At 42.3% G+C, this 21,719-nt stretch overlaps 1 protein-coding gene across 15 annotated transcripts in view; it reads right to left on the bottom strand.

The window, feature by feature from the left end:
* LOC116044915 (rho GTPase-activating protein 12-like) overlaps positions 1–21,719 on the bottom strand; it is an 88,391-nt gene that overhangs the window by 8,808 nt on the left and 57,864 nt on the right. For 4 of the 15 annotated variants that reach the window (XM_031292444.2, XM_031292446.2, XM_031292445.2 and 1 more), the window contains 10 exons: positions 11,975–12,244; positions 10,003–10,209; positions 9,435–9,515; positions 8,147–8,275; positions 7,832–7,894; positions 5,809–5,883; positions 4,801–4,862; positions 4,294–4,375; positions 3,249–3,350; positions 2,019–2,117 (listed from right to left, as the gene is read on the bottom strand). In XM_031292444.2, the coding sequence (XP_031148304.1) occupies positions 2,019–2,117; positions 3,249–3,350; positions 4,294–4,375; positions 4,801–4,862; positions 5,809–5,883; positions 7,832–7,894; positions 8,147–8,275; positions 9,435–9,515; positions 10,003–10,209; positions 11,975–12,244 (1,170 nt within the window). Of the gene's footprint in view, positions 1–2,018; positions 2,118–3,248; positions 3,351–4,293; positions 4,376–4,800; positions 4,863–5,808; positions 5,884–7,831; positions 7,895–8,146; positions 8,276–9,434; positions 9,516–10,002; positions 10,210–11,974; positions 12,245–15,870; positions 16,024–21,719 lie in introns of those variants that run through there. The other 11 variants (XM_031292458.2, XM_031292449.2, XM_031292450.2 and 8 more) reach the window with 11 other exon arrangements.

Raw genomic sequence — 21,719 nt, 5'->3', positions numbered from 1 at the left:
TCACCTGCAGTACTCCAAAGTACCCCCATTTGAGAAACACTGATCTACATTAAGGACTCAGCACCCAGTCTTTAGTGTATATATATATATATATATATATATATATGCATGTCGTTTAGGAAATTATTGTACATATGTGAAGTTTGAATATATTGAAAGAATCTTATTCTGAATATATTGAATAAAAGTCTGAATATATTGAATGAAAGTCTGAATATATTGAATGTTCATTCAATATATTCAGACTTCGTGGTGCTTTACGACTTAATGGTGGTGCTGTACGTCTCGAATATATTGAATGAACTTTAGAATACATTGAATGAAAGTCTGAATATATATATATATATATATATATATATATATATATGGTCATGGAATACCTGTTCACAGGTGCAGGAAGTTCGTTGACTCCATGCAACACAGATGTGAAGCAGTTCTCAGAAATAATGGTTATTAGGGATGAGCGAGTACAGCATTATCTGTATCTGTATACCATATGAATTATCTGTATCTGTATCTGTATCTGTTAACCATATGAATTATCTGTATCTGTATCTGTATCTGTTAACCATATGAATAATCTGTATCTGTATCTGTACTCGGACTGGTGGGGCCTAACCCGGAAGTGGGCGGGATTTAACCCGGAAGTGGGTTGGGTTGTCTTGAAATGGGCGGGGCTTTAACCGGTATGTTATTTTAAGCATGCAATTGATATGGGTTGATCAAAAATTGTTATATTTATTGCTGATTAGAAAACTATTTACATGACAGCATCAGCATTGAGCTTCAGATCAATGGTGATCACGATAAACTATATACAGAACAAGTTTTGCAACAATGAATACAACACATGCGGTTGCAATTATGAAGTAAAATGTAATGAACAAGAGTTTTCATACTCAACATAACTTTCTTTTTTTAACTTTTGATTTTTTTATGATCAGTGTGATCATAAAATCACACTTTTTTTTTTTTTTTCCACACCAGGTATGTGTGTGTGTGTGTGAGTGTGTGTGAGTGAGTAAGAGAGAGACAGAGAGAGAGAGAAAGAGAGAGAGGGGGGCGGGGGGGACTGTGTTCTACAGATCAAATAGTCCGACACTGTTTTTCAGATCTGTTTAGAGCCAGCTGACGGTTTAAAAAAGAAAAAAAATCTCCGACAGGCAGAGACGCAACGCGAGTCGCATTCTACCAAGCACCACGTCTGAACAAACCCCACGTTTACCAGAACTCTACTGGTTAATAAGTAAGTACTACAAACCGAAGTAAAAAACAAACCTGAAGCTGAAAAAACCCTAAACGTTAACGGAAAAGACCCGCGAACCTGAGTGACTGAGGGAGAGAGAGAGAGAGAGAGAGAGAGAGAGAGAGAGAGAGAGAGAGAGAGAGAGAGAGAGAGAGAGCGGTTCTGTGTGTGAGTGAGCAGAGCAGGACACAGCAACACAATAAATCTGTATGTGTGTAGGGGAGGGGTGCTGTGACGACTAGCACAGATATTTGACTTTATATATTGACTCGTATTACTCGTATAATGCTCATACTCGGCAAAAGTGCTTTATCCGTACCGGATACTCGTTTCAGCCGAGTATCCGGCTCAACTCTAATGGTTATGCAACTAAATATTAGTGCAGTGATTCAAAGTAAAGCAAACCCTTGAGACATTTTTCAGTTCATACAGTAAATGTTTGAGTTTGTAAAGAAAAATGGAAATACTGCTATTTTTTTTGAACAGCCTAATATTCCCTTTTCTTCACTTTCTGTAAAGGTATAACACAAACTTGATCAATTTTGGTCATGTTTTGATTTGGAGTTGAATGTGTAGTGTTCCCAATGCATTGATATTATGGAATTAAAAGCTATTCTAGGATTTTGAGCATTATTCACTTTTTTTAAACATACTGCTATTATTTTGAACACAACTGTATATATTGTAGGCTGTGATTGGGATACTTTTGGTCCAATCTGGCCCACTGACAGAGGAAGAGTTTTGGGACAGGATGAAGGTGTAGGGTGCTCACATGAGTGCTGATGGTGTCCTGCAGTGCTCTGTACCAGTCGCTGACAACGCCGTCGTTGTCTGACTGGATCAGCAGCTCTGTGCCCTGCCGAGTCTTCACCTGCAGCCAGGACAGAGACACACAGGAATCAATAGAAGAAGAATCACAAGCATCTTTAATATGGAGTGCTTTGGAATTAAACTCCTTAAAGAGCCCCTATTATACTCATTTTCAGCATCATATTTGTACTCTTGGGGTCTCCTAAAATGCTTTTAAAAAAAAGCTTTTGTTTCTCATACAGCCCATTGCTGCAGTGCCTCCACCTGAAACAGTCTGTCTGAGATCTTGGCCCGCCTTCCTAAAAAGCCCAGTCTGATTGGTCAGCTGGCCAACTCTGTCGTGATTGGTCAACTAAATTCAAACAAGCCACTGGGCGGGCTGTGCTTGCTCAGGCAGCACCAATGGGCAGCACAGATGAAAAACAGGGCTGGCTTTCTTAATCAGTGACATCACTAATGGAGGAATTTCAAACAGGAATGTGGGCGAGGCGTTTCAGGCAGTGTGGAAAAAGTGCTGTCTGTGGAAGAGAAAGCTCCATTTGGAGTGAAATGGGATGTTGTACTTTATACATCTATTACGTACATAAACAACTATATAACACACTAACGGACAGGAAAAATCCCAAAAAGCATAATAGGGGCTCTTTAAAATTTTGGAAAGTTGTTGTAGTCTCGCATTGCCAGACCTTCTTCCACAACGCTGTGGAGGAAGGTCTGGCTAGTCCACACAGTAATCCAGGATGTGAGAAAAACGTGTTCTGGTTTATTGGCATTTCTTTAAACCAATCACAATCGTCTTGGGCGGTGCTAAGCTCCGGACGGAGCAACGGTGCCTCTGCAGAATAGCCTCGGGAAGGAACTTGTTTTGGTGGAATGTTTACGTTCAAAAGTTGTTTTAGTCGTGCGAGAGAAAACTCAGATTGGACAGATAGTGTAGCTAGCTGATTTACCCTGCAGAGATCTGAGGAGCAGTTAACCATAGTCCTCACAAATCCACCAGAGTTTAGAATTACATCACAAAGAAAGGGAAAGGAAACGGAAACCGGCGAAAAGACGTGCATCCGGCGGAATTTCCTGCGGCACCGGAGCAATTCCGGAAGTGGACCGTGTTTGAGACTTTTCAGTGCTTTCTGTATATATTTCTTTGAAAAACACAAATACAGATTGAAAACAAGCCAGCTATGTCTCCCACCTCTACAACGTGCTTCTTGCTGGACTTGTCCTTGGAAGCCCATTCCACCGAGCCGCCGCGCAGATCCACGGTGAACTCTGGTTTGGACTGAGCGCCTCCGAACTGGACAGAGAGAGGAAACGGATCAAAAGGAGGGCAGATTAACACACAGCAGGGAACTGTTCATATACTGTAGGACTGCAGTGTTCAACCATGCAACAATCTGTGTAGATGAGAACAATTATGCTGCGTTGACAATGGAGGACATGTACAGATTAAGATTCAAAGTTTGGATTCCCCTTTCTGATCAACTTTTTAACTTCCAACTAAAATTTGAGCTACATGTTTCCAGTACAGCTCTTTAGCTCGGTTTTAACAATCAGTGTGATATCATAGTATCGGTATCGGCCGCAAGTTCAGGTATCGGTAAGCAAAAATTATCGGACCATCTCTCATAATAACACAGTAATATTGTCCCTAATTTTTGGCCCATGCCAGTGACTAATGACACACAGAGGGGTGGGGGTCGTGACAGACAGGAGGGAGGTGGCATGCAGAGGAGGAGAGAGAAGCACACCAAGGAAGGAGGAAGCACATACAGAGGAGGCTCTGACCAGCTCAGAGCAGCCATAAGAGACAGCAGGACGTTTCCTAGCAGACGGCCTCCAGTTACTCAACAGTGAGAGGAGAAATTCAGGGAAGGAGTCCCTGTGGTAGTATGGCTGCATGGAGGTGATGGAAGGGGGATGGAGACAAGGAAGATGGGGGGGGGGTGAAGCCAAAGGTAGAGAGGTGGAGGCATGGAGAGAGACAGAAAAGGAGACATCTAGAAAGAGAGAAAATTCAACCCCAACTCCCATCCAGTGACCTGACTAACCAATGTGTGATCAACTTTAGGCACTGTACAGGCAAAGCCAAGCGGGCAGAAGAACTGAACCCCTGCAGCATACATTTAAAAAAAAGGCACAGCTGTACATCTCATCGTGTGAATGAACAGTCACTATTTTGTCTAGGCAGGATCTTGCTGTGTTGGTATGGAGAAGGTAAAAGGGGTTCTGTCACTAACCCAGCTGGTCCCGCCTCCTTGGCCTTTGGCAAATAGCAGCGTGGATCCTTGGAGCACTGTCCAGGAAGAAGTCCAGTTCTTCCTGCAGAAGAGTTCATGAACTCTGTGAGTACACAAAGTAAAGCCGCAGAGGCCCTTCCCACTATTCAGCATTAAAAACTTTACAACAGTACAAAAACATTTTTATGTTCCTCAAAGGAGGTATTGGCACTGAAACTGAGGTGTACCCAATTTTCAAAAGCAGTGGAGCCGTTCAACAGTAACAGTATTACTTTTTTCGCTCCAGAAAATGTGAAAATGAAGATTTTTCACAATGATGGAACAACGTTGACATAATGCTTAGCGATAATGCTTTCATTTTTATAAAAACAAAACCGGAATCTGCTCATAAATTTTCTCCATAGGGCTACTAGAGGTCAAAATCTTCACAGGAAACCTTTAAAGCTTACTGCATGTTATAACACAGTAGAATGTCAACTGGTTCTAGTTTTAGTCCGTGCTACTCACCGTACTTTCTTGCCGTGCTCGGTGATCTTTGTCACATTCAGAAGGCCGCACTTTTCAGACGGCTGGAGAGACGAAAAAAAAGACATTAGGACACACTCTAAAGAAGCAGCTTACACACATCAATCACTATGAGTCACTCCATTGTAAAACACCACCACTAAAAACCCCGTCACCAGAAGTCACTGCCTTCAGCATGAAGGAAAAACATTCCCACTCAAGAAAGGCAAGTGACTAAACACCAGAAAGTGCACATCAGACTTAAATAAATCAGAAAAACCTGAAGGTAAAACCATAGATTCTTAGCAAAAATATTTGTGCAGCATTTAGCTGGCAATTCTTTTGATTCAGATCTTGACCCACAGGCCAATTTTTGGGACGACACAGACAATAAAACGTACCCTGTAACAAACCCAACAACTTATGCTTAAGTCCAGTCCAAGCAATTCCTCGGCAACATTGCCCATCAGCACTGCTCGTTAACAGGGATTCTACACAGGCTCAAGTTCAAATTGACTCTTACTGTACCTTTATTTCTGCTGTATAATACTCGAAACACAGGAAAAAAATCCTGCACTCTGCTCTAGCCATAGCATCGACGTTTATTTACAGAAAACTAATGTTTCGAAAGGTCCGGAGGGACCGAAACGTTGCAAGAGCAGAGTGCAGGATTTTTTTTTTTACGTTGTTCCAAGTAGATATTTTCCAACGCACCTGCACAGCAGAATTTTTGGATGTGCGAATTGTTTCTTCAAAAACGTTCACTTAAAATAGACATCGTTACTGTAACAAATATCTGAATATGTGAGATTACAAAGGTAATTGTATACACACACACACACACATCCTTTTCTTTAGTTATTTCCAGATTTCCCATACCTGTGTAGAAACCCTGCAATAAGCTGCAACATGTGTCACTGCTTTTTCTACCGTGAATGGTGACTGGCTACAATCAGAGAGCAAGCTAAACCCCTGCAGCAGGACAGAGCCTGGTGGTGGGTGAGTACTAACAGAGGCGGGGGGCTTGGGAGACGAAGGGCAGGAGTCAGAGTCGGGGGAGGGGGGCTTGGGGCCCAGAGGTGCGTCCTAGTGAGGAGACAGGGATGAAAAAACACACTGTCACATAGGCTGACAACAGAAGGTTAATGAGAAGAAGATGAGAGGTTAAGAAGACAGACAGCTGACAGGACAGAGTGTGATGGAAATTAGCAGTGAGATCATAGTTCTGCAAAGTAAGGTGAGTATGTACAGAAGCCCTGAGAGGCAAGTACAGGGAAAAAAATCTGGTAATCTAGTTTCTAAGTCTGCTCTAAATTATTTTTGTTTTTATAACTTCAGAAAAGGTAAAAAAACTTTTTGAATAATATCTATATATAAATATATATATTTTGAAAAATATCTTTTGACAGGTGATTTTTACGGAGCCCCGGAGGTGACACTCGACTTTGTTTTGCGAGATATCAAGTTTTATTTGAGAGATATCGCAAATCCAACAATGAGGCTAACCTTAATAGCTAGCTAGCTAGTAGCGCTAGCTAGCATCTAGCTAGTAGCACGACATAATGATTACATCTCCTTGGTTGTCTAAAAACATCCATCGTTTATTTTGATAAGCATTACTAAGTCATACATGTCAACGTGAAGTGTTACAATGAACACTGTCGTTGACTATTGATGTCAATGACTGCAGGCTAACCTTAGTAGCTAGCTAGTAGCACGACATAATGATTACATCGCCTTGGTTCTCTGAATACATCCGTCATTTAAATTTGGATAAGCATGTAAATGATCAGGAGCAACGAAAACACAATGTTTAACATTAGTGAATATTTTAGACAATGAATCGGCGAGTTCATGAGTTCGCCATGTATACCATGGATGTATTAAGAGAACGAACTATACTTGTAAGAGACATGAGAGAGAAGCTCATGAACGCGCATGTTGCTACCGGTTGCTACGACGACACAAACTGTTGCTAGTGCGCGTGTCCATCGTGACGTCATGGGCCAGTCAACGCAGAAGATTCGAGCTCCGTGGCTTTTGAGCACTCTCATTGGAATGCAACGCATGGTTGGATTTGCGAGATCTTGCAAATTAAACTCGAGATCTCGCAAAACAAAGTCAAGATCTCGCAAAAGTGTTTGTCCCCAGTACATGTTTTATTTTTAATTTTTTTTTCCCTCCATGTCACCTCTGGGGCTCCGTATATTGTTGTTGTCGTCAGGATGATTTTTTTAAGCGTTTGTTGTTGTATTGGTCATTTAGAGGCTGAAGTGCACCACTAACGTGTTTTCTTCCAGGCGAGTTTTAATTTACCCATGCACTCTAAACACAAGAAACATTCTATGTTGTATGTTCTGCGTTAGAATGGTATGTAACATTACAGTCACGTCTTTCTTTTTGCTAGAAACGGATTTTAAATTCGGGGCTAAAACATGGGGCAGTGGTGCACTTCAGCCTCTTGTGGCTGAAATTAGCAACACTTGATTCTGACAACAACAACAAAAAGATCACCAAAACTGCCAAAACTATTTTTTAAGGAACTTAGAAAGATTATCTTGGCAAAACAAAGCCTTTTCTTTCACCTGTTCTTAAGTCATAAACACAGGAGAGAACACAAATCTGGGTCAGACTTAGAAAATGGATCACCAGAAAATGTGTTCTCACCTGCATCTCAGGGCTTCCATAAGTACCTGTGTGATGTCCTGGAGGCCCGGATGGATTATTAATTAGATGTGGAGGCAGGTATTTATCACAGTGCCCATGCTGCTACTGTAAACTACTTCAGACAGATCATTTCTGTATCATTGTGGTCTAACCCTCAAATAGTTCATCAAATCTGTGATTGAGTGCTCAGTGTCTTGGTGCAGTGATTCAAATGAACAATCAAACTCAGGCAAAAACAAATTTGACATGAAGATGCTGATGTAATTATAACTCCCGCTGTGTGATTATAATCATGCAAGCCGATTGTCTGCTTGGATTAAGGATTAAGGGACGAGTCCCTGATTGGTCGGTCCGGCAGGCTACTGACTTGGTGTTTGTACGGGTGTGGGCGCGCCGAGCCTGCGCGGAAACGCCTGGTTTTTAGCAGCCGCTGCAAAGCAACCAGTCTACAACTGAAACGCTGGTAATAATACATCTCACCAGTGAACACATCCGGTACCAGCTCCATATGGAACACACTCATTCTGTACAGCCCTACGTAAGCAACAACAACTGGCAGGTGTTAAAGAAATGGTTTATAACATGTACTGTTCTCTGGACATTTTCACTGGAGATTGTTTTTGCTAGCAGTGAAATAAGGTATTTAAAGTAGGCTGTAGTTTTACAGATGAGGGTGTCAGACCTTGTCGTTAGGGTCTTGGACGTAGACGCTGTGTCTCCACTTGGTGAGGACGATGGGCTCGACGTGTTTCCTGTCCAGGCTGCGACTCTTCAGAGCGTCCCCAGACGGCTGGGGAGGGGAGTGGTTGTACTGGAGGGAGGGGAGTCATTTGGTATCAACATACTTTCTACCACATGCAAAAATATAACACCGAGAGCTTTTACCTGAATACAATAATCATTTATTATCATTTTTTGATCTAAGTTATAACTGAATTTGTGTACCGGATTCACAAAGTGGGGAGGCAACAAAGTTATAAGCACAGCATCCCCATTAACAGAAATCTGTGGACAGAACTAATCTACTGAAATAATGCAGAATATTATAGATATAAAGTGACAAAGTGCAAGGACTGAGCTCTTCATCTTCACAATGTTGCATTTTAATGCTAAAACTAATTTAATATAGTACATTTTCAACACAAACGTCAACATCTTTGATAATCGAGGAATCATCTCAGTAATTTATCAGGCATTTACAGGTTCCAGCTCCTATAACGTGAGGGTCTTACTTACTAATCTCGTTTCAAATCACTGACTTGCAGGACAAAAAAAGTAACTTTAAAAGGTGCAGTAGGTAAGACTTATAAAACTACCTTTCTGTCATATTTGCTGAAACTGACCCTATGTTCCAGTAGAACTACATGAAGCAGGTCATTTAAAAAAAAAAATCCAGCTCCTCTGGCTCCATCTACAGCCTGTAGTGAGATTTGCAAAAATCCACAGCTCCCTGTTCAGATGCACCAATCAGGGCCAGGGGGGGTGTCTAACTACGTGTCAATCACTGCTCATGCACACGCATTCATTCTCCCTTGTGGGGGGAGGGGCTTAGGAGACCATTTGGGGTTTTAGCAGAAAGGGGGGAGGGACTGAGAAGTTGTCGATGCTCAAATATTTTTGGCTAAGTCCTGGATCTTCGCAAGCCTACCTACAGCACCTTTAAAAAAGGGTTAAAACTTGTGGTGGGCCCTTTTTTTACACTATTTAGAAGAAACCATAATGAAAACAACCATTCGTTGCAGCCCTTCTGCACTCACTTAGGAGGAGTTACTGTCTCATCCCTGTGTAAAACTGCCAGGTTGATCTGATGATGATGCTATCTTCAATTCTGCTGTTTTTTACAGTCACATTACTTTATTTGTGGGTACAGAAGTTGACATTTCAGTGTTACCCACACCTGTGATTCTGAGCTGTGCACATGTTGACTTTTATCAATTTGATCAATTGGAAGGATTGTTACACAGTCTCACCTTTGGCAGCTCCCATTCGGACCTGGAACCATCTGCACTGTAATAATACGGTCGGCCCTGCTCATCGGCGTGCTTCAACCACTGGTGGTGAACACACGGACAAACAGGAGGAACACAAAACTCATTAGTGGGAGTCCTGACATCACCCAAGTAGTGTGCAATAACATAAAACCTACTGACCAACAGACACCAAAATGTTATGTTCTTTATCATATAAAAATGTTGCAACAGATCGTAATGCTGTGGATCGTAATGCTGTGGAAAGTCCTGCACTTTTTAAGTCTTCCCTTTTTATCTGCATGTGTGATTACAAGTATCTCTGTATGATGAATGGATGAGGAAACGGCTGCCATTTATGAGGGAAATGGCAGAAAACTGTTTTATTTTCATCCTTTTTTGAGTAGTGGCAATCATTCTCATGCTGCATCAGTGTTGAGGAAACATTTGAGTTGTGTGATAAAGGAGGAAAATTGACCATAAAAACACCAAAATCTACTCCCACGTGCATTCCCAGAAATCCCCACGGTAGAGAGAGAGAGAGAGCGGATCAGCCCTGTGCAGCCGGTACCTTCTCATTAGTATAGTCGCTGATGTACAGCGTGTGGCCGTGCTCGTCCATCTCCTCCGACCAACCCCGCGGCGGCGAGCCGTACTGACTGTCTGACTGGCTAGAGTAGGTACTGAAGCAGGCGTCCTCCGACGACAGAGGCTGGAGTCGACCCATGGAGAGCGAGAGGAAGGGGAGGAAAGACGGCGAAAGTGAAAGAGGAGTGGTCTACCATTAGAGCAGAGGGGGAGAGAGAGAGAAGAGAGGGCATCTTTCACCATGGAGTTACAGGGGGGAAAAAGACAGGCATGCAGCCAGAAGCAATAAATCATCAGAAACTGCCCAACACCTTTATTACAGTACAGAGAACCAGGAGGCCCATCAGAGAGCTAAAAATCACTACTGTTCATGCTTGGTTTTGGGGAATGTGGTGTAAATGTGAAGGTGGCCGACACAGAATAATTAAGTAACATAAATAAAATAAATAAAAAATAATAATAATTAAGTAACAGTAACTGCTTTTTGCCTGTAGGAGGCAGTGTGGTACAGCCATTAATGCAACTGACTCAAAACCAGAGGTGACTCCCACAGGATTCGGTCTAATATGACATTACACAAAGTGTGTGTTTATGTGTGCGTCGATCACAAAAATCAAATAAATCCAAACTGTAATAAGTTCTATTAGGCAAAAAACTGCATGTGACGAGCTGTATTCTGGTGGGAACCAGTTTGAATTTAGAGTGACAACATCTTTGCACACTGTCACTTTGTTTAGTTATCTTACTTAGTGAAATACTTAATTATACTTTATGAAGTTAAAGTAGGATTCTGAATGAATGACATCTAAACATTAAATTATACTTTAGAACAGAGGTCAAGGGCCAAGTTATAACTCAGATGAGGTGTTCAGAAAGCAATGTTTGTTATGAACCTTGTCTAATACACGTTCAGATAGGAGAGAAGATCTGGGTCACCCAATTAAGATGACCGTCACACCTGCTTTCTGTAGTGACTAACCAGTGGGAAATGACAAGGGCCCCAAGAGCTTTGCAAACTCTCCACATTTCTCAAATTCCTACATCCCCCACTGTCATGTGTGGTACCTGCATAAGAAATGGTTTCATTTCGGTAGCTTTCTTATGATCTCTTGTACCAACGACTGACCTGTATCATTACATAAAGCCCCCTCACTTTGATGACAGCATGTCGTCCCACCTTTAAAGGGATACTTTGCAGATTTTAATCCAGCTCTGTGTCATCTTTGTGTGGCCAACGTGTTTAGATAAACGGGTGTTTGCACAGAGCTCAGAGCAGCAGCCCTCCGCTGCTCTGCTCAGCTGGGAGCTCTGTGCGCTGCAGCCAGAGAGGGAAGCCTCACGCCGTTCATCTGCACACACCGCCAACACTGCCATGACACAGAGCTACACATAAGCGATTTGCTGTCCGCGCACCGATAGGTAGGGCGCAGTGCAAAGCGCAGCGCAGGTATCCGTCATCAAGGGTGGCAAGGAAGCCATTTCCGTTTGCTAGGTAACGACAATTATCTCATTGGCTGCGCTTTCGAAAGGTCAGCGGCAACTAGGTCAAAGTTGAAATAATTAGAATTTTGAGCGCAGTGCAAAGCGCAGCGCAGGTATCCGTCATCAAGGGTGGCAAGGAAGCCATTTCCGTTTGCTAGGTAACGACAATTATCTCATTGGCTGCGCTTTCGAAAGGTCAGCGGCAACTAGGTCAAAGTTGAAATAATTAGAATTTTGAGCGCAGTGCAAAGCGGCAAATCCGAGCCAGGGGTAGAGCAGCGCATACTTGGGCAGCACCGCCCTCCCCGTAGGAAATCAATGGAACGGCCAGCGCAAAGTGGTTTTTGCCGCCTATCATGTGTAGGCGGCTTAAGGCTGTCCACTTTAAAACTTTTTCGACCCACATCATGTGAACTTGTATTCTCATATAATGTGTGTAGGTATGTTTGGGTTTCATGTACATGTACACGTACCTCGGAGCTCTCTCCTGCGCTGTGGCTCTCTCCTCTGGAGCTCCCAGAGCTGGTGTCCCTGGCCCGGGGCGGCTTCCAGGTCCTCTCCTGGGTGCTGCGGTTGTAGTAGTAGTGCCTGCCTGTCGGGTCCTTGTAGGTCTCCCAGTCGCCCAGCACGTGGAGCGGGGAGCCGGAGGGAAAAGGGGGCAGGTTAGTCGTGGTAATCTTCAACTCCTGGAGGTTGGTGTAGACAGGAGACTCGGGGCGGCCGTGGCCCGACGAAGATACCGTCTGATGGGGAAAGACAAGAAACAGAGAAAGATGGAACTGTGAGTCATTTGAGAGTGGATTTAAGTCTGTACTAAACTAAAGTTCCTCGACAGAGAGCGATGTAGAAATTCACAGCATTCAGACTCAGAGTATAAAACGACAGCTGCACAGCAAGCTGGCAAACACTAAAAGGCCTTAAAACACATCAAACACCCCACCTCCACACTGGAAATTCATCAAAATCACTTCATCTTTGCAGTGTTTGTGCTCAACATTGAGTGGCATTGGGCCATAAAGGAAGTGGCTGTAGTTAAAGCTGACATAGCCATTAATGAACACAGAGCAGCGCCCTGAATGAAGGAGAGGGGAAGGAAGTGCTGTTGGTTTAACTGAGAGTGGCAGTGACTAAAGTCAGGTAGAAATAAGGAAGTAAAACTGACCATCAAGACGCATTGTTAGGACTGTTAGTCCAGCCTCATTCTTACATCTGCAAACAGAGAAAACTGTCAAGATCTACAGAAAGAAACTCAAAGATATTCAATGATATGGGTAAATATGGATCCCTTTATTTGTATGATGATTTGCATAATTAATTGTTTTTCCAACTAATTTTGGGGCCTGGTTATATTATTAGAATTTCGGTGTGTTAAAATTGTAGCTATGTAAATGACTATTGGTTATGATGAACATTAAATTTGAAGAAAAAAAAAGAGCCAGCTTAAAGACCCAGTGTGTAACGTGTTTAGTTGTTCATTCTCAAAATCTGTGTTGCCCGTTAGCAAACTTGTCCTTTTTCATTAATATTTACCACCACCATCAATTCCAAGTATTCCTATTGGCTTGAAATTTTACATTTGCATTCGCATGAACTGGGGTAGACGCTCCATATTCATGCCTCATCTTAAAATACATTAGCCAGTAAGGGACATACAGGACATACTGCTCCGCCTTTCATGTTTTCTCTGTCACATGATAAAGTCACAGCTGCTGCTAATGCTGCTAATGGGTATCGTAGCTTCCTGAAGAAGGAAACATGGAGGACCACACGTATTCAAAATCCAAATTTCTTCGCCCAGAAAAAAAAGGAGATTGAAAAGAGCAAGAGACCGGCTTTTTGAAGCGTGAAGGCTACCGTAGCTGTAATATCTACTTTGAACTACGTGGTGCGAGAGAGTTGATTGATATATGATGTCAACGCTAGATGGGAGAAATTCCCATCTGTTGGACCTTTAAGGCAGACTTTATAAATGAACAAGGAAAGTTCATATACAAGAAGATAACAATCCCAACAGTTCTCTTGATACTGATAAATGGTCATTATCTTCATTATCTGCTAAATATTGTCTTGATTAATTGACTGGTGTGTAAAAAACTGCCACAATTTCCTGAAGCCCACGGCGATGCCTTTAAATTGCTCACGGTCCAAAATGAAAAGATATTCAGTTTACTATAATAAAAGACAGAGCAACATGTCATAATATATGAGAAGCTAGAACCATCGAATGTTTACACATTTTCATTTTTTAATCAAAATAGTTGCCAATTCTGTCAATTGAGTGCTCGATTAAATAACAAACAACATCATCTTGAATGATTGGCATAACCTTTTTGATAAAATGAAATGCTTTCAGTGTAGATTGATAGCAAACCTTACAGTTCGTTCCTGTATCCAGTCAAAGAGCAACATATCCACAGCTGAAGTACAGCCTGGAAGAAAACGTTCTCTCAGGTCCAATTCAGTGGCTGGTTCAGATGAGACAAGTTCACAAGAAGCTGTAGGATTCTCTCTGACCAGAATGAGTTTTCTGGTCAGGGTTTTATACAAGGTTACAGGATGCAACAGAATAACAAAAGACATTCACTCACAAAACTATCTGAGTAGATTTGCATAGACCCAATATCGTCCGCTCAAACTATTGAAAAAACGGTCCTTTGTTTAAACGAGGTGTGAATTCTGCTGAAACCAGCTCGGGCTCTAAACAAAAGGTCTCACTCACAGTGACCAAGTACAATGCTTTGTTTTAACACTAAGTAAGACAAAAGGCAATCACACTTAATTAACACACGAGACACTAAGAGTTTGCTGATCAGAGAAAATAATAGGAACTTAATCCTTGAGCAGGAAAGAGGATATCAGGATAAAATGAGACTGAAACGGTTTTCTTCTACAACAGCCAGCACGCTGCCTCTAATGACAGAGCATCCTTCTCCAAAGGACAGAGCTGCCACTGATCCAGACAACGGGCTGCTTGTCATGATTATTTCATGCTGGCATTACAAAGACGCCGCTCGGCTGCAGAGCGACAGAGCCATAAATAATGGCAGAGCCCCGAGGCCTCCCAACACTGGCTCTCTGATGCTTTTATTGCACAGGGATCAATAGGGATGAAATTTGCAGGGCCCGAGTACACAGCTGGAGGTAACCCCCGAGAATCCAATATCCAGTGAACTAGATGAAGACTGAGCAGTGTCACTGCACAACAAAATCAAGGTGGACAGTGGATATAGTATTTTAACAGGGTTTTTCCTGCATAGAGGAATTGTTGGTGCCCCCTAAAGAGGTTTTAGCCAGCACCAAATGAAAATCCCCAGTGCCAAAATAAATTGAGAATAAAAAAAATAGCAATTCAAATCCTCTCCAAATGTGTTTAATAGCAATACCAATACCAAAAAACAGTTGAACAAGCAGGACATAAGTGTAAATAGGAGCGCTTATGGTAGTTTTACCGCCAGGCTGTGGCGGACTCTCCCGGTGATGTTAACGGTAACATTTTACAAATTGTAACCAGTTTTGTTAATTGGGATTTCATTTAGTCAAGCATGATAGACGTTTTTGTAAATGCATAGATTTCTGTCAAATAAAGTAACAGACTCAGGCCCTGTTTACACGAATATGTTCGCGGGTGAAAAGGACACAATATTTTATCAGATGTGCCTTTCGTTTAGACGGCGGCGGCGTTTTTGGGGCTTAAAAACGCAAAAAAGTGAAACCACCCTCCAGAGTGGAAATCTTAAAAACGCTCCACCGTCGCATTCCCGTCTAAAGGGTAAAAACGCACTGTGCGTGTGTGTATGTGCCGTGTGTGTGTGCAGTGTATGTGTCGCGTGTGCGTCGCGTGTGCGCCGCATGTGTGTGTGCTGTGTGTGTGTGTGTGTGTGTGCTGCGTGTGTGTCTGTGTGTGCATTGTTTGGAGCAATAACTCCACCTCCTCGTCTGTCCAGACAAAATTGTCAGCTTTTGTCGTTCGCTTTGCGCTACAAGGGAGAGAAGTAGAAGGAAGGTTCTACGCAGGCGCCCGGACTTGGTGGATTGCATTTCACACACTTTTGCGTCACCATATGCATGCAGATTCCTGAGTCAGGAAAAACCCTGTATACATACTATGTATCATCACATCATTTACCGTAGTTTCTTCCACCTGAAACGACTTGAGAAGCCAGCATTTGACAGAAAGTCAAGACAAAACAGGGAAACTTTCTTTGCATGTTCTACCGTCAAGCCATTAAGCAAACATGGTCTTCCAAAATAAGACTGCTTTCACCAGAAATGCTCTGTAGTGCCATTGTGCGAAATAGTAGACTGTGACACAAGGTGCAGCTTAAGAGTTAAGTTATGCTCAGTAAATCAAAAATATATCAAATATTACCTCTGGCGATGAGCAACTAGTAAACACGTCATCCTCTTCGAGTATTGAGATTGCTCGACAAAAGCTTCTCCTCAGACGGATCATTGCCATCGTCGCTGCTAGATATTTGGATTTGCGCTCAGTGTTGATCCTGCTCTGTGGCCTTCCTGTATAATGCTAAGGGGAACATGTGATGTAGTGCACTGGTCTGACAAAGGGGAAGTCCTGGTAGTCAATCAACCGTTAAAAAAAGCCAGGTCGCATCCCACTTCAGTGTTAAAACCACATTTTCCTCTAAAGGCTGTTCTGAAATTAAACTTTACTTAAGTGGTAGGAAGCTCCACAAACGGTCCACTATGTTGTGAGGTGTATGTATGAGGTGGTGTTTCCAGCAGAGCTACGGTGCACAGGAAATACTTTTACTGCTGTACCTGTCACAGCATCATGTGGATTTTGCCGGGGGACTTCCTTTGACACACTGAGCTCCTATCTTCTCTCTCTTCCCATCTGTGTGCATCCATGTCCCAGTAATGCTGGTTACTAACTTAGATCTTGGAGCTTATTCCCCGGAGTTGTCCTTGGATTGGGGTGGCACCTGGATCGTGGTTGCAGCTGCTGCCGTGGTCCTGCTCTACGCTCTGCACTGCTAGTCATAGTTCTATTATCTTTAGTGTTACTATAATTGCCACTGTCCATCGTACCAACTGCTATAATTATTATTATAAATGATGTTTCCCCATATCTGTACACCTGTATCAGTGTCTCTGTGTCCCAGCCGGCAGCGGCAGATGGCCACCCACCGAGGGTCAGGGTCTGTCCGAGGTTTCTGCCTGTAAAAAGTTTTTCATCGCCACTGTCGCACCAAATGCTTGCTCGTGGGAAACTGTTGGGTCTTTGTAAGTTATAGAGTGTGGTCTAGACCTGTAAAATCACTGTAAAGTGTCCTGAAAAAAACTCCTGTCGTGATTTGACACTGTAAATAAAATTGAACTGAAAACTGAATTGGATTTGATGGACGCAAGAAGAAACTCCGTTTTATTCTTGGCTGCTCAGACGTACAGTAACATTGCTCTCTGTCAGCTGACCACTTTCATTCAAGGGAAAAGTTACGACACCGAAAAAAAGTTTAAGAAATATTTTATTTAAGTATAGACACAGCTGGGTGCAACTTAACGGCAATTTCAAGAAGTGGTTTCATTGTCAGACTGAGGAAATGTTTATATCATTGGTTTAGAGATGGTTTTATAGGCCACAAGGTTGTGAAACCCTCTCAGTATGAGCTTCATGTAAAGCCTGAGCGTAACAACCAGTAAAACTGCAGTTAGGTCTTCCAATGGCAGCAGCATGGCTGGCTATGTCAAATAACAGCACTCATTACGTAACTACAGGCTGCACTGCCAGGTTGGCTCATTAAACATGCACAGGGTGTCTTCTTAACTCCATTATAGCAGCGTTATATTCCTGAGCAGCTGCTGCTGGACATCTGCTGTGAACAGACTGACCACCTAATCAATACTGAGCTGTAGAACCACTGAACCACAGCGGAACATTAAGAGGCTGGCCTCTAACACCGAGGGAGCTGCTCTCTTTGAAAGCACACTGTGCTTTAGTCCAAGTCTTACCGTGTACTTTAGAGTTGAGAAGTGACAGCAGTTACTTTACAGCGTCCAGGGCTTCCGAAGTAAAAGTCCTGATCTTTTTGGCAATGTTCACACTTGGCATCTTTTTTGAAGCTGCCAGCGTCTGTTTTACATCATAACCCTATGGAGTAAACCGTGTTTTCAAAAAAGCCGCAGCTCAGAGCGTCTTTTTGAAGTTGTAGAAAGTTCAACTTTTCTGGGGGGGTAAAAGCCCTGCGTCAAGCGCTTTTTTGACAGCTGGACAATGCCAAGCGGAGTAGCGAGACCTGTCGTTTCCGTAACAACAAGGACACATGGAGAAGACTTGTGCTAGTGTCGGAGCACAGCGAGTTGTATGATATTGCCGGGTGCTCCCTGTTCAGGGAGCTGACTTTGTTTTATCCAACGTTAGCAGTAGCACCGCTCCCTCGATCGCACGTGTTAATTCTCTAGATTGCTTGACGGCTTCGCCTGATCTTGCACCGCTCCACATAGCACTCTAGGAGGCTGTAGCAGTAGCTGTTGTTATAGCAACAAAAGACGCTGTCTGCTGCATTTTGGAAGATCAGCAATTGAAATAAAAAATATTGGGTACTTTGATAAAAAGCCCAAAGTACAAGTGTGTATGAATGCAAAAATGTTAAATCGAATTACAGCTGGGAAATATATCGATATTATATTGATATCGTGATATGAGACTAGATATCGTCTTAGATTTTTTATATCATAATGTGGCATAAGTCTTGTCTTTTCCAGGTTTTAAAGGCTGCATTACAGTAAAGTGATGTCATTTTCTGAACTTACCAGACTGTTGTAACTGTTCTATTATTTGCCTTTACACACTAAGTCATCATATCCACATTACTGATGATTATTTATCAAAAATCTCATTGTGTAAATATTTTGTGAAAGCACCAATAGTCAATACCACAATATTGTTGCGGTATCGATATCACGGTATTTGGTCAAAAATATCGTGATATTTGATTTTCTCCATATCGCCCAGCCTTACGTCGAATACAACCTTCAAGGAGCATCTCGGTAAGAAAACATCCAATCATTGAGCTTAAAATGATGTTGCGTGGGCTGCTTATGTTGAGTGAAAGTTTAAGATTAATCTTCAGAGAAATCTGCAACATTAAGCGGTTTAAACCGAATGAATTCAGCCACCATTGCGAGGCATTTTATTCCCAATTGCAATGACAAGGCATTCTGAATTTGCTACACTGCTCCATTCACTAGAACGAAGACAGGACCTCTCAGAAACAATGTTGAAATAATACAAACTGATGTCTATCACATAAGCCTACAGTATATACACTGTCAAGTGTTTCGGGGTCGACAAACGCTGACAGAAAATGAAGTGCCGACCATTTTGATAATCAGTTAATTGTTTAAGTCATTTATCAAGCAAATATGTTACACGTTTTCCGGTTTCAGCTCCTCAAATGTGAGCATTTGCTCCTTTTCTGTTTGCTTTTTTATTAAAAGTTTAATATCTTGTTTGTCGGACTACTCAAGCTATTTGAATAAATCGTTTGGGGCTCTTTGAGAGGCATTTCTAACGCTTTTCTGGCATTTTGTAGAGTAGACGAAAGCATATCTAAAAAAGCCTTTAATTAATTTGGCAAGACATTTAAAAGTTCACCAATGCGTGTCGGCTTGAGCCTTCCTTAGGGTGTAGCGCGATTTGATTAATTTGTTGAAGACCTCAAAGTGAATTGGTCTGACCGATACAACCAGTAAGCCTTAAACACAACAGAAGTCAGCTGCAACCCCAACCCCTACAGTACAGTCTGCAACAAGAAGTAGAGTTTAGATTCTCGGCCCGAGCCCGAGCCCGACCGGAGCCAGACCGGACCTCGGGTCGGGCTCGGGCCGTTATTTTCCGCCACATCCTCGGGCCGGGCCGGACCCTTGATCAAGCAATTTTTTTTTTTTTTTTATCCATTACCTTATTATCCTATTTGGGTGGGGAGAAAGCTATGCCATAATCAGAAATATTATAAATATATATATAGGCTATATAAAAGTAACAAATGTGTAGCCTACAAAAGTTAGGCTGCAGTTACAAAATGCAGCACTTCATGCGCGGAGTCTCCTCCTCTCACACGCATCACACCGGGAGCTTGAAGATGTAAAGAAAAAAAGAAAAACAGGAGAATTAACTTTGAGCAAGTGTGGAGGAAAGTCGGAGGTATGGAAGCAGTTTAAACAAGTCGTGGGCAGTGACAACAATATGTTGTTCATCATGGTTTCCTTTTTTTTTTACGTTTCTTCATCCATCATTCAAACCATCCATTTGTGATCCGTTCCATTCTAAACAAACAGCGCAGTTTACAGCTTCGTCCTTGTTGTATTATTCTAAACAGATTTCTGTAGTTCAAACAACTCTGAATTGTAGTTGAGAATGTCAGTTATAACGGCCCACGTATTAAAAAAAGTGTCGGGTTTAAATCGGGCTCGGGCTCATAATTACAGTTAATGTGTCGGGCCGGGCCGGTCTCGGACGTAACGTGCTCGGGATCGGGCAGGTTCGGGCTTGATTTTTTGGGCCGATCTAAGCTCTAACAAGAAGCAACGAGTCTGAGGGGATCATGCACTGCAGCAGCCAATAAACACTTCCGATTGCAGCCCAGCATACTCCTAATTTCCTATTTCAGGCCAGAGCAGGAGTAAATGAGTAGAGAATAGGAAGGCACTCTGCCAGTTCCAGATAGGAGATCTGCCTAGTCTTCTGCTCTAATAATCTGTGCTGCCTGCAGCTCCGCAGTGGAATAATAATCAACGGGTCCAGTGGCCTTCAGCCGGAGATAAACCACATCAGAGCCAGAAAGAAGAAGAGATAGAGAGAGAAATGGGAGAAGACTGAGGCTACGGGCACTGATCGCATCACAGCTAATACTAGATGGAAATGGCTGCAGATGCTTTGGCATCGCAGTCTATATTTAGACTAGTGTGGTGTGAGATTGAACACTGTGTTCATTGTATGCAAAGCTGTTGTCCTGATTCATATAAAGTTGGGAGTAAAACTGGGTTGCTTTTTTCAAAATGCAAAGTGAAGCTGGATCCCGTCACAGTTTTCAGTTGTGGTTTCGGTGGATCTTTTCGGTGGTGTTGGGCCGTCTGGTCCAACTTCTGGTTTTCGGATTGCTTATTTTGTCTGACCGGTAAGTTAAAAAAACAGGAAGATACACAAATAACAATGATTAGAGACAGAGAAAAGCAGCAAAGCTCTTTACCAATGTTTTGTAGTTGCTATAAAAACGGTTAGTTGATAAACTAATTGATTTATCAAGAAATCATCAATACCTGAGTAATCAAATCATGTATTATCATGTTTTTAACTGACTTATTATTGGACTTGTTCATGTTCAAACACGCAATGGGGAACATTATAACTTAAAAAAAAAAAAAAAAAATATATATATATATATATATATATATATGACAACTAGGGCTGCACAATATATAGTTTTTTTTAATCGTCATCGCGATATCAACGGCCGCATTAAACACATCGCGAAATGCTGCGACACATCAGGAAAGACACCATTTATTGCGTTAGTTGAAAGAAAATATCAGTAGCGTACGGCACTTTAAAATGTAACAGTCATCCATTTTTTGTAGTGGTGCCTTTTTTTTTCAATGCTCAATTTGTTCAATAAAAGAATGTTGGAAATGATTTCCTTTCATTTCAGTTTGCTGTATTTTAGCAGAATACTGAAAGCAACTGAGTGTACTTTAATATCCGTTTATTTATCACATGTAATATCGCATTTTTTTCCTCATATCGTGCAGCCCTAATGACAACATGACAACATGCATTCCTAAAACCTAAAGCTGTGTATTTATTCCAGTCAACATGTTTAAGTGTTTAGTTTAGTATCAGCTGAAGAAGACCAATGAAATCACTCCAAATCCAAACAGACTGTAAGTGGACTACAGCTTAAAAACCAACAACAGCCTCTCTCTGTTTTTTTTTGGCAACAGAAACACAGAGAGAAGTCATCAGCGTCCTTTAGGTGGCAGCCTGACAACAAAGTTTGTGAAGTCTGAAAAGGGATTGGCCAGTGACAGAGGAGGAGGAGGGACTCCACGTGTCCCCCTCCTCTCTCCTCCCCTTTTTCTGTTTGACACAGATGAACCTGCTCTGCTGCATACCTGCAGGGAACTGGACCACGCAAACACTAAACATACACAACACACACACACACACACACACACACACACGTGGGTTAGACTGATATA

This window comes from Sander lucioperca, chromosome 9, assembly GCF_008315115.2.
Source record: "Sander lucioperca isolate FBNREF2018 chromosome 9, SLUC_FBN_1.2, whole genome shotgun sequence".
Taxonomy (NCBI): domain Eukaryota; kingdom Metazoa; phylum Chordata; class Actinopteri; order Perciformes; family Percidae; genus Sander; species Sander lucioperca.
The sequence above is the reverse complement of the archived record's forward strand: the minus strand, read 5'-3'. Positions and strand labels throughout refer to the sequence as shown.